We start from the raw sequence: 16,176 nt of genomic DNA on the forward strand, positions 1-16,176 counted from the left end.
CCTAAGGAGAGGGTAGATCCACGTGACCCGGAGTCCAGGATGCGTCATCGAGTGCGAACAGCCACAATTCACCAACTCTGCTATCACTTATATTTTTTAAAAGTGCGAGTCTCTACAGGAGTGTGCAACCGAGCTGTGAAAGGCCAGGCCTCGGAGAAGGAGTGGCGTGGCGTGTACTCTGGAGGCGAGTGTTCTTTTCTTTCTACTAAAATCTTACACACACACACACACACACACACACACAGACACACACACGCCCTGCGCGCTCCCTGGTGCGGAGAGTGGGAAAGGAGAAAGAATACAGTGGGGGGGTGGGGGTGGGCGGGGGCGGGGGGATCGGAGAGGACGGGAAGAAACCCGGAAGAGAGAAATGCTGAGATTGCCGGGAGGCAGATACCGCCCCCAACCAAACTGGTGATCTCCCCAGTCCTATCCGCCGCGGGGCAGTCCCTCCTGCAGCTGCTAGGGGCCGCCCGCGCTCGTGCTGGTGCCCACACGGGGCCTTTGCTGCCTGTGCTCGCCTTTGACATATCTTTGCACACAGATCCTCACGCTGTAGAGCTCTTCCCTCCCTCATCCCTTATTTCTCTGCTGACACTTTCCCTGACTCCATCCAGGTCAAACCCTTTGGCGTGACGTCCCCTTCTAGCACCTCAGACCTCGCTTCCCTATTAACAGGACTGCCCTTGTGATTCATGTCTGCCATCCACCCAGGCTGTGGCTTCCTTGAGGGCACCACAGTACCTGTCTTGCTCCCCCTTGCACCCAGTGCCTAAGAAAATGCTTGGCACCTGAACAGGTGTAGCACTCAGGAGCCATGGCCTGTGCTGGAGGGAGGCAGGCCAGGGCACCGACACGGTTGAGGTCAAGCAGAGGGAATTTATTAGAGAGGCAGGGCGTAAACATATTTACACGGGTGCGCGGGGACATTAAAAAAAGCAGAGGCGGGGATGGGAGGTTCCGGGAGCGGCTCAGACGAGTTCCACCTTGGCATTGGGGTACACCGCCACCACGTCGTAGCCCTCGGGCGGCTTGACGCGCGCCTTGGCGTGGCTTTCGCAGTAGAGCCGGTCGTCCAGAAAGAAGTAACCGCGCTGCTTGAGGTTCAGGCCGCAGTCGCTGCACATGAAGCACTCGGGGTGGTAGAGCTTGTCCCGCGCCTTGACGATGGTACCCCTGACGGGTGATCGGAGAGGACAGCGTCAGGAGCTGACCGATCCGAGAGCACGCCCCCACTAAGGGCCTCGGGCGGGGTCAGGGGACCACGGGGGTGGGGGGCGGGTGGGGAAGACAGGGGAGGTACTCACACGATGCCGTGGCCGCAGCGCGTGCACTCCGGCAGCCCCTGCAGGCCGCTCAGCGGAGCGCCTAGCTTGCCCGCCGTGGGCTTGAGGTTCCGGGGGCCGCCAGGCCCGGGCCGTTCCCCTGAAAGCCAGAGCACGATTGGCAAGAGCCCGGTGCGGAGGTCAGAAAAGGGAAAACTTCATTTCTGCGGAGTGTGGGGCTGGGCCCTGCTTCCGTAGCCACCGGCAAAGAGACTGGGATAGGGGTTGGAAGGGCGACAGGGGTTGGGTGGGAACGAGAAAGCCCGGGCGCAGCGAGGTGTGTGGGAGCGCGCTGGGGACACGGGGGGCGGGGCTAATGGCCGGGAGGCCGGACGTGGGGTCGCAAAGGCGTGGCTTGGGCTGGTTGGGGGAGCGGAGTTCGGTACCTCAGGGAGCGGGAAGGCAGGTGAGGTAAAATCTTACCGCCCTCGCCGGCCTCTAGCATGCCCTGCAAGTAGCGGAAGGAGCCTGACTGCTTGGGCTCCGCAGCCGTCGGCTCGGCCGACTCCCGAAGCATCCTGTACACCTCTGAGCCCAGGTCTACTCCGCAGTCGCGGCTCCGCGAAAGGCCTCTGGCCAGGTCAGTGCTGGGCGAAAGAAGATGCACTAAGGGACAGGGTTGCAGTACCAGTCTTCACTCTGCCAGCTCAAGGGTCTGGTGTGGTTTCATGAGTCAGAAGGCAATCAGCTGAGACCCAAGGATCAAGTGTTAAGGGTCAGGATGGGACCTGGTCTGAGATTTAAGGGCTCGGGGATTAGAATGGGATCTGGGTATGGCATCAAAGATTATGCCTCTGTACTACCTGTGGGGTGGAGACACGTGCAGGGTGCCCAACTGGGCCAGTAAAGTAGCCTCACTGCTGCTGCCATTGTGAGGGACTGGGAGGCGAGGTGACTGCCCGTAAGGAGATCCCAAGCCTGGCCTGCCATCTTCTGGCCCGAGCCCCGTGGCTGAGGGCCACCTGCTTGTCGCTGGACTGCCATCCTAGGAGAGAGAGGAGCCTGAGGCACTGGGAGACCCTCTGGGGTAGGCCCTCTGGCCATTCCTTGTACACCCACCCCTGCCCTGCTATGCCAAGCCTTCTTGGGTGTTGGCTGGCTACTCTTGCTCGGGCATCTCTCGGCTATGGTGCCCGGTCAGGGAAGGGGCTTGTGGGGAAAGGCTGAGCCTTGGGCCTGGTTCAATCCCTGCAGAAATGAGAAATGCTCATGGAAAGTCAGACACAAAAACCTGAGTCCGTGAGACTCAACGTTGGCTCATGAGCCCTGTGGTGGTTCTGACTACCAGTGCCCATGGGGGACAGTGTTGGGGCAGGACCATCCCAAGAAGCTTTTTAAGGCCAGCATGTCTGGTTCTGAGTGTATGGCTTCCTTGCAGAGGTGGTCCTGATACCAAGTCTTCTTCCCTGTCAGAACTGTGCTGGGTACTGGATGGGCCCATGGCTGGGAATGCAAAAAAGGAATTCCTGTTCTGCAGCCAGGAAGGGTCATCAATCATTGTGTCCCAAGACCCTTTAGTGGGAGCAGGCTGAGGTTTAAAGGTACCATTGTGAGGTCAGCCCCCTCCAGGCCTGTATTTTTTCCCCCATTTCCTGCTTCCCAGGCCAAAATAGGTGGCCTTCCGTAGACACAGCAGATAGGGGCAAAGGCTTGGCCAGGGCTCAAAGCTCCCCACACCACCACCCCACAGCCAGCCAGATGCCCACGGCTGAAACATTTGAGGAAGAATGCCCTGAAAATGCCTCCTCAGTCCATGAGAAGAGGTCAGGATCTCTGCAGGCGTGGTTTCTGAATTGGGACCTCAGATCTTTGTCGCTGCAGGGCCATGTTGCCCCTCGCTTGCAGGCACACAAGCCTGTCCTCAGCAGTGTGATAACAGGCATGCACACTCTCACAAGTACATTTACAGACATACCCATGCATGAAGGCAACACACAGGCACCAGCCAGTCCTCCACCTACATACACCTAATCACACAGACACAGTTACATATACTCGGAGCCAGTGCTGGTCATACTGGGGATGACCATGGTGACCTCCATGACACAGTTGGTGGCCAGAGCAGCCTGACTTTGGGGTGGGGCCCAAGTGCCCAGGCCATGAAGTTGTTCTCAGCCTCAGTCTGGGAGGTGACATGTAAATTTTTCCTCCCCTCTACAGTGTGAACAGGGATGCTAGGTGGGGAGGAAAGGACGCCTACCCTAGAGGGAAAGAGCAAGCCTTGGACTCGGTCAGCCTCCAGCTGGGGCACAGCTGAGCCTGCAGGGCTTTGCCCAAGCTGCTGCTTTCTACAGGCTCTGAGCTGGGCAGGGGCGTGAGGAATGGGCAAACTAGCAGCTGAGTGACTGAATGGGGGTGGTGTCCCAACTTCTCCCACCCCAACAGACAAAGGAGAGGGGGTCTCTCACTGCCCAGGTGGGCCCCCATCAACGAGGCAACAGCAGCAGAAAAACCTTTAGCCTTAGCCTCTGAGAAACCTGAGCACTCTCACACATGTGTCTGCAGGGCAGGCAGGCTGGGGCTGGCCTGGCCTCTAATGGGGACCAGATGGGCCATGGGCCGTGGGGGCAGGGCTGGGCCCCGTACAGAACAGGCTTCAACAGGAAGGGGGAGCTGGAGGGACCTGGAGGGAGGAAGCCCTCACTGACCCCCACCCAGCAGGGTGTGGGAGTTTATTGCAGGATCATCAGAGCCACTGCCCCTCCCATGGCCACCCATGCAGCAGCCTCTCTAGGTCTGAACTCAGTGGTTAGGACACACGTGGTGACCTCAGTGTTGGTTTGAGTCTCAGCTCTATCACTCGCTCACTGAGCAAGTTACATCACCTCTCTGAACCTCAGTTTCTTCATCTGTGAAATGGGGATGATGGTTTCTATCATAAGTTCCTCGTGGAGATAAAATGAGACAGTTGCATACAAAGCACTTAGCATAGTGCCTGGCACACATCCATTTTTGGATGAATGGCTGTCATGGGCATTCCTGAGCCCCCATTCCTGGATTTCCCTTCTCCACAGTGTGCCTGGTACCATGTGTTCCCTGTGTCTGAGTACCCGCCAGCTGCCGATTTGTTTGTTGAAGTCTCAGTGGGCTAGTCAGCAGCATGGGGGTAACTGCTAGCTTGCTCATCAGCTCCAGCATGACTGTGGTCAGAATCTAGGACACTCAACTTGGACAGAGGTGGGCACTAAATCCAGGTGAGCAGGTGGCACCTCCCAGAGGCCAAGTTCTAGCTCCCTGCTGGTCTGGAGAGGACAGGCTGAGTCCTGCGCTGCCTGCTGCACCTGGCTTGCCTTAACCTATCACCTGGTTCTCAGTTCAAATGCCACCCTCTCTGGGAAACCTTTTCTGATCACCATCCTTCCTCCACTCTGGGCTGTGTTCCCATGTAAGGGCTGAGAGAAGGAGACTCCAATGACTCTATATGGAAGGTGGGCCTGAAGCCCCAGTTGATGAGTGCCAGGGTACCTTGTGCTGGTCTTAGGGCCAGCTGTCGTCTTCCCCTCCTGTGATGGCTCCAGCTGGGCCCACCGCCCTCCCCCCTGCAGGTAGAGGGTGGGAGCAGTATGGAGACAATGGGCCCTGTATCTGTGTTACTGAGGACACGGCCCTACAGGGGCTGGGTGTGGGTGTTTCTGTCCCCCCTTCCATGGAGCTCATGACCTTTTAAGTACGAAAGGGGGGCAGCAGCTGAGGGGCTGCCCTGTTGCTTGTGGAAAATCCCCCCGCTTCCAGCCTGAGCCCCACAGCCTGGCCCTTGAGGAGGTCAGTAAGGGAAAGTGTGGGACAGAGGGAGCTGTTCTCCAGCCCCCAGCCCCACTGGCCCAGAGCCTCTCCTGGAGGACTCAACAGACTTGAGCTTCATATTCCAAAGCTCAGGCCCCCTTGTCCTATCCATCTTGGTACTTACACACGAGAGCCGGGCTCACACGTGAGCTGGGGGCCTACACTACGCTTTTCTCATTTCGCCCATGTCAAGCCTGGGTGATTTGTCTATGCCCCCCAGCCCCTGTCCCCATGGGTCCATGGAACTACCAGAGCAAGCTTCTGAGACCCAGGTGTGGCCACAAATCTCTTCAAGAACAGCTGAGGTCCTGGGTAGAGGAAACCGAGAGCCTCTCTGTGCCCTCAGCCCTCACCTCTGCCCCCTGCCACACCTGGGACTTTTTTCTCTGAACCTACGGTGCACAATCTCACCTCTGGGCCTTTGTATGTGCTTCACTTTGTATGTGGCACACTTCTCTCCATGCCCCTTTGCCTCCCTTATTCTTCCAGACCCTTAGGTCTTGGCTTGGATACCCCCTCTTCCAGGGAGCCCTCTCTGACCCCTTGAGTCAGATACCTACTCTGGACTCCTTTGACCCCTGGCTTCTTCCATCCCAGAACTGCTAGGTGCCTCTCCCCTTCCAGAATGGGCACTCCCTGCGTATGGTAAGCACCTGGCCTCAGGGATGCCAGCAAAAGCAAGGTAGGGAACAAATGTCAGAGAAAGATGGGGACTAGGATAGGGGGTGAGGGAGAGGCCATGGCAAATCATTCCCTCTGGTACAGCAAAGCCTCCGTGGAGAGAGAGTGGATATGAGCAGGCCCTGGGGGCCATGGTCCCACATGCTGGGTCCCAAGTTCTGGCTCCATCATAGACCAGTCGAGTCTCCGCCTTGCCCAAACTCAGTGGCCCAGAAATAACGAGTTCACTCTGGATACCTCAGCTTTGCCCACTTGGCCACCCCTCAAGCCCATGGAAAAATGAGGCCCTAAAGCAGCCTGGCTCCACCTCATGCTCCTTGAGGACAGCAACATAGCTGTGACTCCTGTCATACACAGAAAGGTGAATGAGCAGACAGGCCTGCAGCCTGAGGTCTGCTAGCTGCGATCATGGAATGGCCAGGAGAAAACTTCAGTCTTGGATAGGGCAAGGCAGTGCCTTATATTCTAAGGTTGGCTCTGGCCAGGTAGGTGCCCAAGGCTAGGATGAGACAGAAGAGTGCCCCATAGCCTGAGGTCACTCCACAGCCTATGGCTGTCCCCCACCCCTCCCCCAAGTCTGGTGACTTCCTCCTGATCTGGCAACACTGGGCGACAGAGTGAAACCCAGCTGGGTAAGTGGTAGCCCTGAGCCAAGGCCTGGCCCAGTCCCTGCCCACCACAGGCACCATTGTCCCAGAATCCAGGACTGCTTAGCGTACTGACAGAGCCCATAGCAGGTACCCGTCACCTTGGGAGCCCCTGATGGGGCATGGACAGAGCCCAGAGAAGCCTTCTGCTTCAGTCTCTGAGAACCGCAGTGAGGACATCCAATGCAGTTAAACCCGTGGACAAGGCCCGGCCTCTCTGCCCTGGGCTTGCTCTGAGCTAGGCCAGGCCAGGCCAGGCCAGGTGGTGTATGTACATACCTGGGCCTCGGGATCGATGTGGATCCTGTGTGCCTGAGCCTTGCTGTCCTCTGGGGTATTGGGCCAGCTCCTGCCTTCAGGCCTGTGGCAGGAATTAGGATTGTCAGAAATCTCTGCTTACTAGCCCACCATGCCTGGGAACTAGGACCAAGAAGCGCTGGGGTCTGGGCCCAGGCCCACCCAGGACCAGGCTTGGTACCCCGCGTGGATAAGGATACTACCCCAACTCTTTCCCCTGCGCCAGAATGCTGGCCTTCGTGGCAAGGAGACACAACTCTAGATCTGCCACTCACCTGGGATAGGCTGTGTGCCCTTTCTCCACCAGCTGCTCCTTCCCCCTCTGGTCTGATTCCTAGAAAGGAAGCCCTGCAGCTTCCCCACCTTTCCACCCTCTCTGTGGCCTATGGAAGCTCAGCATAAAGAGGGCCAAGCTCATGGCGGAGCAAGCCAGGCCTTACACGTTGATCAGCTAGGAGCCCATCCACTCCTCCCGCTTCCATTCACAGCCTCTGATGGGGCCTGGGAGTCAGGCATCCGTGGGCCCAGGAAAAGTGGAATGGAGGCTCTGAGGGGTGCACCTCCCTGACTGCTGCCGCTGGCAGAGTCATCAATGTCTGCCCAGCCCAGATGGGAAACAGGCCATTAGGAAATTCCTGCTTCGCCATAGAAACCAAAAGCCAAACACCACTCAGGAGGGAGAAAAACATCATAAACCTGCCATAAGTGGGGGCAGGCAGGGCCGAGAGGCTACAGGCCTGGGGCCCAGTCCTGCCACTGAGTAGTCCTGTGACAAGGCAGGCCAGGAGGGTGTGTGGACCCCGGATTGGCAGGTGGGTGTGAGTGAGGCTGGTTACACCAAAGGGGAATAATGTCCCCACTCTGCCCCACAGGGCCTCCTGGGTCTTCTCAGGGGTCTTACCACTGGGCTAGCAGCTCAACCCTGCCCCTGTCCCCCCACTCAGCAGAGGATTTTAACAATCTGATTACACGTGTAGTCCACACTCACTCTGCTCTTCCTCACCATTGCCCATTCCTTGGTCCCCTGCAGGCTACCTCTCTTCTCCACAGCCTTTCAGAGGCCTGTGGCCCCAAGGCTCTGCTGTTCTATCCCCCACTGGCATCTGGCTCCAGCCCCCTCAGCCAGGCTCCCAACTGACTGCCCTAACTCACAGCTCTAACTATGGTCTCTATGCACTCAGAACTCTGCTGGAATAAACCTAGGACATCTTGTGTGGCTGTTTGGCCTTATACTTCCTTGAAGTCCTGCCCAGAAGAGAAGTACAAGCCTGCGGTCTGAAGATCAGAGGGTACAAAGTACCCAGAGCCATCAGAGTGGTCCAAAGGCATAAGACTGGAATGAGAGGCTTATTCATGTGTCAACCTCCACCCCCAGGTCTCCACACTTTAGGCTGAGCAGGTAGCTCCATCTGCCATCTTTAAGCCCACCAAAGGGTGGGCTGTACAAATCCATCTTGTATCCTATGTAATAGGTGACAGGGACCTCACCAGAGGCCCCAGGGTTGCAGCTGATGCCAGGAAGGTCCTGGACCTACAGAACATGCCCAGAAAGTATGGGTTAGCTTGGATTGCTGGATACCTGGCTCTGAGTTCCAGACAAAGTAAGCATAGCGGGGAAGCTGGGCCTTTACTTCACTTTTCATCCTGTGGAGAAGTCTGTGGAGGAGTACAGCCCTCTGTACGCAAGAGGGCAGGTAGGGAAGCTGGCCTAGGTAGAGCTCTGGGAGCGCTGGCACAGAGTAGCTCCCTCCAAGCAGCTCACCAGGCCAATCTTCCACAGACCCCATGTTGGGGGTTGTCTTTGGAGGCTCAGGCATAAGTCCTGGCATGACAGGCAGGATAGAGAGCAGGGTCAGAGGCCTTGCAGGTGAGAAGGCACCCAGGAGAAGAGATGCTGGCCCAGAAGATCAAGGTGGCCCCTGTGTCTTGATCCCCCAGAATCTGCATGTGTGAGAATTAGGGATGGGGGCTGGGGGACATGACATCAGGTTTTCACCCTGACGAAGCAGACACTGTATATCATCCTCACTCAATCCCAGATCCCCCATTTTGAAGTTGAGGAAGCTAAGGGCTCTGATATTAAATCACTAGGACAACACAGTTCTCAAGTGCAGAGCTGGGACTGGAACCCAGATCTGTGATAGGAGAGAGTGTGCTCTCACCTGCTCCATGGCCAGGCAGCATCTGGGGGCTCAAATACCCAGTGTGGAACAGGTCAGTGGACCCCTGGCTCATCCATGCCTGGCTTGGAACAAATGGCCAGGGAAGGAAGGAAGGAAGGAAGGGGGACCTCCACCCTGCCCCCACCCTGCTACCCTCCCCTGACATCATTCCCTCTGTGGACCTCCTGAATCAGGCCCCCTGTGAGCCTCCCCTGCCCCTTGTCCCACTACTATCAGGGCTTCCCTTATTCAGCCATGCAGAGACAAGGCCAGAGGTGAATCAGGGCCCAGGAACCGAGCCAAGTTGGGTGGCCTCAGAGGCCCCTCGTGGGCAGAGCAGTGCTGATGCTTCCCCCAGACAGCCTGTACCTCGGTCTCAGAGAGGGTGATGAATGTGATCCTGCTTTATGGAGAAGGAAACCCAGGCTCACAGAGGTCATCTGGTGAGCCTAAGAACCCAAAAAGTCTGGAAGAGGGCCAGCTCTGCTGAACTCCCAGGACAGAGCCTCCTCACTGCAGGCCAGGTGGAGTGTACAAGGCCCTGGACTTGCAGCTGGGCCCACTCAGCGCCGAGAGCAGAGTCAGGGTCCTGACTTCAACACGGACCTGGGCCAGACATAAATGGGGCTACTTCAGAAGGCTTCCCACCATGTTTAACGGCTCTGAGCCCACGGATTACACCCTGCCCTGCTGGCTCTAAGGCCTGGTTAGCCGTGTTGTGGTTTGGGGAGGATTCACCTACACACACCCACATGGGGTTGTGGAAAGTCGCTGTTAACAGTGAACGTGGCAGAGGTGAGCAGTTATGTCTGACTTCCCTGGATCTAGGCAAGACAGGGGGAGGGAGATCCCGCCCAGCCCGGACCCAGCCGACTGCCATCAGCCTGAGCAAGGCTGGAGATGCCCCAGGTAGACCTTCCATCCTGGAGCATGTCCAGGGCACAGGTGGGGCTTGGTGACCCCCCCAATCCTCGCCTTCCTGATGGGCAGTATAGCATTACACAGTCCATGGCATCCAGATTTAAGCAGGGCAGAGGTTTGGGCCATAGTGGGGACAGCTGAGGCAGGGCAGCTGTGGGGCTCGTAGAAGTGGTCAGCAGTCAAGCAGAAGGAATGGAGTCTTTGGGAGTGAGGGAGACCTGAGGTCAGATCTTGCTTCACCACTGCTCTGCTGTGTGACTTGAAGCACCCTCCAAACTTTCTGAGTCTCAGTTGTCTCACGTGTAAAGTGGAGACTATATTAGGTTTTACCTTATGGAGTTGGTTTGACAGTTAAACAAGGTGTTGAACGATAAAATTCTTTGAACTGGTCATCAAGCTCGTCACTCGTGGGTGGGAAAAGGACTGAAATCACACACACCTCACCCCCGGTTTGAGGCTACTCAAGGTCTTAGTTCAGCCCTGATTTTGGGCTGCCTACCCCCTGCCATAAGTCCCCCAACATAGTTCCAGCCATAGGTTAAATGGGTGCTTCTTCCTCTCTTAAGCCACCTGCATCTCCAAACAGTGCCTGTCAAACCCCTGTGAAAGTGCTGCTCCATAGGAGTGGGGTGCCAGGAACTGAAGCAGAGAGGCTGTGTGAGGCCCAGCTCACCCAGGATGTTGGCCACCCAGAACCGAGCCTCCCCTGATTCACCCGTATCATCCTGGCCCAGCCTGCCCTGTGCGTACCTGCTCACGGAGAGTATGAGGTGGTCATGGCAGCCCTTGATGCGGTTCTGTGCCTCCAGGTGTGTCATGAGCTCTGTGCTCTCACCATTGATGGCCTGGATCAGGTCTCCAGGGCACAGTGCAGCCAGGGCAGCCTTGCTGCCAGCATGGACCTGTGGATGGACAAGCCAGATGGCTGGACATTGGTCATTATGTGGCCTTGCTGCGGGCTCTGTTCTAGACCCCTTCCAACCTCAGAACTGGGCCAGTGTAGCCCTGCTGCCCATGTGACCTGTGGGTGGGCAAGTTGAGTTCCCACATGGCTTTGCTGAAGCCTCTGCTCCAAACAAGCCCAACTGCAGCACCTGGAGGTCTGGTGAGGTATGAAGGGCATATGAGAGGGGCTTCCTCTGGGTTGGGACAAATGGGATGTCACTCTTGCAGCCTGCACACATGCAAGGGACACAGAAGGATATGTGTTCTCCAGCAGATACAAAGCATGGACATGTCACAGGTACCCTGTATTGCCCCACCCAGACAGACCACATAGTAGCCCCTTGACCTGATGTTCAAACCCTTAGTGACCTTTTTTCCTCTCATCCCCACCCCTCCACATTTACCTCCACACACCCACGCTCTATCCAGACCATCTGAACGTCAAGGGGGTACTCACGGGTACCAGATAGCTCTCACCTTCACACTGCTACAGATGCTGTTCCCTCTACCTGGAACACACTTTCCTTTGACCCCAAACCCTAATTACCAGCTTATGCCTCCTCATCCTTCAGGTCTCAGGCTCTCAGCAGAGGCCATTTCTCCTGGAAGCCTCTCCTCTGGGGTCCCACAGTACCCTGTGCACCCCCTTTACCACTCTGCTCCCCTAACATTGTTAGTGCCTCATTCTGTGCTGTCACCTCCCCAGGCAAGTCGAGGGCCATCTACTTTTAGCTGCCAGCCTGCGCTCCCGGGTCACAATTTCACCTCCCTTTCCTCTGGAGGACAGGCACAAAGGCCACCCCAGTGCCACTGTTGATCCCAGAGGGTCAAGCAGTGTCCACATCTGGAGCCTCCTACAATGCCGGTCCCTTGACATGTGCCACATGAGGTTGGGAATAAGCTCACAGGAGGCCTAAGTAAGCAGCCTCGGGAGGGAATTCAGGCAACAGGACATCCTTTACCCTGTCCCTGGTCCCAGCACAGCCTTTGGAAAGAGACTTTAGGGACCCTCATTCCTCCCAGCCTCTCAAGCTGTGGCTCAAGAGCTGTCAGTGGCACTGTCCCTGTTGGGGTGGGAGCTCCTGGAGGCCTGGTCAGGCTCAGCTTAGCCAGTTCTCTGTAGTGAGCGGACAAAGCTGAGGTGCTGGCAGCTCCTTGGCTGGAGTCCTGGTGTGGGTACTGCCAAGCAACCTGCCCTGAAATAGGCTGCCCCAAGGAATGTTCTTCTGGAGCATGCTACCCTCAGCCAACCAGCCCACCACTAATGTTCCTTTGTAGGGCATGGGCACCTACACAGGCCTGTCTTCCCAGGGAAGGCACCCACTTGGCACCATCCCACCCTCCCCCCAAGGCCCTGCTCTAGGCCCCCTCTCCTACACGGATACCTGCTTTGTGACATGGCCTGGGCTCAGTGCTTTAGCCATAACTAGCTCATGGCAACCTCTCAACCACCTGATGAGACAGAGGCTGTTCTCATTCCTATTTTTAGATGAAGAAAGAGAGGCTTTGGGGATGGGGCATTTTGCCCCAGTCCCCATGCTGGAGAGGAGTCTTCTTCCTCAGGGGGGTGGCTAGCTGCAGGCTGACTCAGCCAGCACAAGGGGTGCATTCAGGCCCCTGTGGGTGGAGGAAGTTCTCGAAAGCAGGGGTGGCTGGGACTCTGCCAGTTCCGTTAGCTTGGGAGTTCTGGTCAGAGAGGGCGTGAGGCCAGGAAACCGTGACTCTTCCAACTGCCTTTACATGCATTGTTTCATTAGTCCTCAAGGCAAGCCTATTTCCTAGATGAGGAAACCAAGGTCCAGAGAAGTACAGGACACTCAACTGATAAACGGCAGAGTTAGGATTTCAGTCCAGACCAACCAATTCCAAATGCTATGCTCTTAACCAATGTGCTTTTCTGCAAAAGGGAGTGAGGGGAGAGACAGTGTCCCAAGTAGAAGGATCAGCATGTGTAATAGCTCATCTGGGAGTGAAAGTAAGAGCAGGCTCCTGTGGCAAAAATATCACCAAAATATCGGTGAGGAGAGAGTGGAAGAGATGAAATGAGAGGAAAAAGCAGGGACCAGACCTACAGGGCTTGTAGGCCCAGGCGAGAGGATTCTAAACAGGGACATCGCAGGACAGAGTTGAATTCAGGCTGATCCTTCTGGCTGCTGAGTGCAGGATAAACAGACAGAAGGAAGAGAGAGGGGAGTGGTGAAGTCAGCTGGGAGGCTGGGGCGTGAACCAGCCCCTTCACCTATAGCAGCTACATTTAAAGCCCCTGTGTCACTCCACCTGGCCTAGAGGCAAAAAGCCCCTACAGGGAGCTGGGCATACAGTTAGTGGTGTTCATTCCAGGCACTAGTTTCTAGGGACCTGGTAGCAACAACCCATTAGGATTCCAAGGTCAGTAGTCACTATAGTTTGTGAGGAAGGAGCCCTGGGCAATGTTTGGGGGGGCTCCCAGAGGCTTTGTGGGCTGAGATTGCATAGTCCCAGCTCTGCCAGGCAGCCAGCCTCCTCTCTGTCTGAGTGTGGCTGTCTCCACTGGGTGGGGGAAGTCCCGTAAGCATGGGAGGGGTCGGGTCTTGAACCCCCTCGGTGAGGACACTCCCACATATAATCAGTGTCTGTAGACCTGCCCTTGAGGTACCTGCTGGGCAAGCTGTGGCCTGTGTCTCCTCAGCCCTGTAAATCTCCCCAGATCCCACCCAAACCCAGGCTCAGCCATCCTGGCTCCTCAGGCCTTAGCTGCTGCTCTGAGACTTTGGGGGGACAAGGCGGGGGTGTTCTTCCTGGTAAACCCTTTCCAGCCTGTCTGCCTGCCAGCGGCCTGCATCCCGATTAGCTCCAAACAAGGCCGCCGCTGTTGCTGCCGCTGTGACGTGTGGAGGCCTTTCCTCGGCGGGCAGGCAGCCGCGTGGGCAACAGATGTCTCTGCTCCCTGCTGCCTGCGGCCGTCAGCCGCTGCCACTTAGCCTGTCAGCGGCCTCACGCCCAGGGTGGCTGGCCCGCCGGCTGGCCTAGCACCCCCAACAGCCTGCCTTGGTGGTGGACACACAGCATGACACTCACTGGCAGACACAGATGTGCACGCTCTCTCTCTCTCTCTCTCTCTCTCTCTCTCACACACACACACACACACACACACAGGCCCCCAGCAGGGCTCTCTCAGGGAAGTGGGAGATGAAAGGCTCCCAGATGTGTTGAAGGCCCACCTCACTCAGCCCCAAAGGACCTGGTGGCCATGGGGTGAGGGCAGATGTGGGAATCCTCCCAGGACAGCTGGGCCTGCCTGTCACCCTGGCCCCCAGAAACGTGATTCCATGATTCCATGCTCCACCAGGTGCCCACCCCTTCCCCTAAACTGGAAAGAAGACTCTGAAAGCCCAGCCAGCTTGGTCCAGCCCCCATGGCGAGAGGTGGCGGAAGGGTAGGGGGAAGGTGCTCTCAGTTCCCCCGATACAGGGCCCCGAAGACCAGAGCAGCTTGTATGGGGTCAAGGGATGGCCCCAGGTCCCCTTCTCTCTTCCCTTCAGACTGGGAGCCCCCAAGGGCAGGGCCTGGGTTCTCTCCTCTTCTGTACCCTAGGCTGGGACCCCCAGGGGCAGAGTCTGAGTCCCGTCTTCTGGCCCTTCAAATATGGGACCCCAAGGCTGGGCCAGGATCCTGTCTTTCCCAGTTTGGGTACCCCCCTCTGACAGGGCCCGAGTCATGTCCTCTGTTCCTCTGTCCTCCTCAGATTAGCCACCACCTGGGGTGGTGCCCCCTCCTCCTCCTCCTCTGCCTAAACCTGGGGCAGTGCATGGCCACAGAAACTTGAGGAACTGGGTGGAGGTTATCCTGGCCCCTGGCCTTGTGTGTCTTGTGGCAAGGGGGTCTCAGAACTGCATAGTCAAGTCTCCCTTTCCCTGGAAGCCAAAAATTCCTCCTGGTCACTTCCCCTTAGGACAAGTGAGGTCATGGATGAGAGACTGACCAAAACCAGAGTGGGGAACTGGATGGATCTTTCTTTCTTCAGTTTCAGAGAGGACCCCAGACCTCCTTGGGATCACTCAGCTCTACTGGCAGGGACCCTTGATAAGCGGAGTCTCTCAAGTCATTTCGCTTGAAATTTTCAGGCTGCATTAGGTTGAAGCAGCATCTCTGGGCCTCTGGAGATCAGTCCAGATCTCTGGCCCATGACTTTGGCCTGCAGTGAGTCCCCCAGAATGAGGCCAGCAGGGAGGCTGGTTTGTGAGCTCTTGGGGGGAATCCTTCAAGGGATAAGGGCAGGTAGGCCCAGCGGGAGGGGGAGGGGGCTGTGGCGACGCTGCCCAGCCTGGAAGCCTCCTCTACAGCCTGTGGGTCACCGAGGCCAACCCTTGGCCTTCGAGCCTCCAGGACGTCGGGGATCCGGGTCCCGGGTGGACTGTAAGGACTGGGTCTCAGATTCAGGACCTCCCCGCCGCCCCGTGGCCGCTGGACTCACCCGCGAGATGGTGAGGGGTACGCTGAAGTCCCGGCCGCCCACCAGGCGGAAGCCCCAGGGAGAAGGGCCGCGCAGGGTCACGGAGTGGGGCATCGCGAGCCGGAGCTGCGGCCGGAGCTTGAGCCGGACACTGAGGAGTCGCCGCCGCCGCCGCCGCCGCCTGGACGCCGCGCCCCGCCCCTGGCCCGCCCGCCCCCGTACCCCCCTTCGCCCGGCCCCCGCCCCTGCTCCCCGCGCGCCGGGATTGGCCCCGCGGCCGACCCGACCCTCCCACTTCGGGGGGCTCAGAGGACCCGCCCCTCAGCCCCGGCCGCCTGCAGCCCGGCACCCCCGCCAGGTTCTCAGAGAGCCGGGACTGGAACGGCCCCGACGTCCGAGATCCTGCCCCGGCCTCCGCTCTGCGGGCCGCGGACCGGAGCCCGGCTGTGGAAGCTCAAGCCTGGCCCTTTGAAGTCGCTTCTGCGGGGCGGCGCCCCAGCCCGGGGAAGGATGGGGGGCAGGGGCAGCCCAGATGGGGGATGGGGCCGTGCCTTGCTCCGAAACCTCCTCAAGGTCCTGACAGGCAAACCTGCGACCCCACCCCTCAGTGCGAGGAGTCCTCTGAACAGCGAACGAGCACTGATGGGGAGCCCTGGGCCTGAGCAGGCCTGGGCCAGTGTCACAGACCCAGGATGACAGCGGGCAGTGCCAAGTATGGGAGCAGGAACAAAAAAGTATCCAACCTCATTTGGAGAGGTCAGGAAGGCTCTCTGAAAGAGGTGACCGCTGACTTGAGTTTAGAAGCAAGGTGCCCTGTCTTGTCCTTCCAGGTGTCATTGCTTCCCCAGGACACTCAGGCCTTCTCCAGCTGCCCTGTCCTTCCAGGCCTTATCCCTGCGTACATGACCCCCTTCCTTCCTCCCTTGCAAGGAGCTTTGTTTCCCCAGGCTACCTAGAAAAGGAGCAGCTAGGGTAGCTGGGGT

General features: G+C 57.9%; 1 protein-coding gene across 3 annotated transcripts; it reads right to left on the minus strand.

Annotated features, from left to right (window-relative positions):
• Positions 1-859: 859 nt before the first annotated feature.
• On the minus strand, positions 860-15,383 carry PDLIM4 (PDZ and LIM domain 4). Of its 3 annotated transcripts, none has more exons than XM_027098181.1 (7): positions 15,215-15,383; positions 10,567-10,718; positions 6,716-6,797; positions 2,129-2,310; positions 1,749-1,912; positions 1,308-1,425; positions 860-1,176 (listed from the first exon to the last, which is right to left on the minus strand). In XM_027098181.1, the coding sequence occupies exons 1-7, from the start codon at positions 15,305-15,307 to the stop codon at positions 972-974; spliced, it is 996 nt and encodes a 331-aa protein (XP_026953982.1). In that variant the 5' UTR covers positions 15,308-15,383; the 3' UTR covers positions 860-971. The 3 variants fall into 3 exon arrangements, with proteins under 3 accessions (XP_026953982.1, XP_026953989.1, XP_026953998.1); XM_027098188.1 differs by lacking the exon at positions 15,215-15,383 and adding an exon at positions 9,265-9,501 and having other exon boundaries at positions 10,567-10,673; XM_027098197.1 differs by lacking the exon at positions 1,308-1,425 and having other exon boundaries at positions 995-1,176; positions 15,215-15,355.
• Positions 15,384-16,176: the final 793 nt, after the last annotated feature.

This window comes from Aethalodelphis obliquidens, unplaced genomic scaffold (assembly GCF_003676395.1).
Source record: "Aethalodelphis obliquidens isolate GAN/ISIS:26980383/991018 unplaced genomic scaffold, ASM367639v1 scaffold4, whole genome shotgun sequence".
Lineage (NCBI taxonomy): Eukaryota > Metazoa > Chordata > Mammalia > Artiodactyla > Delphinidae > Aethalodelphis > Aethalodelphis obliquidens.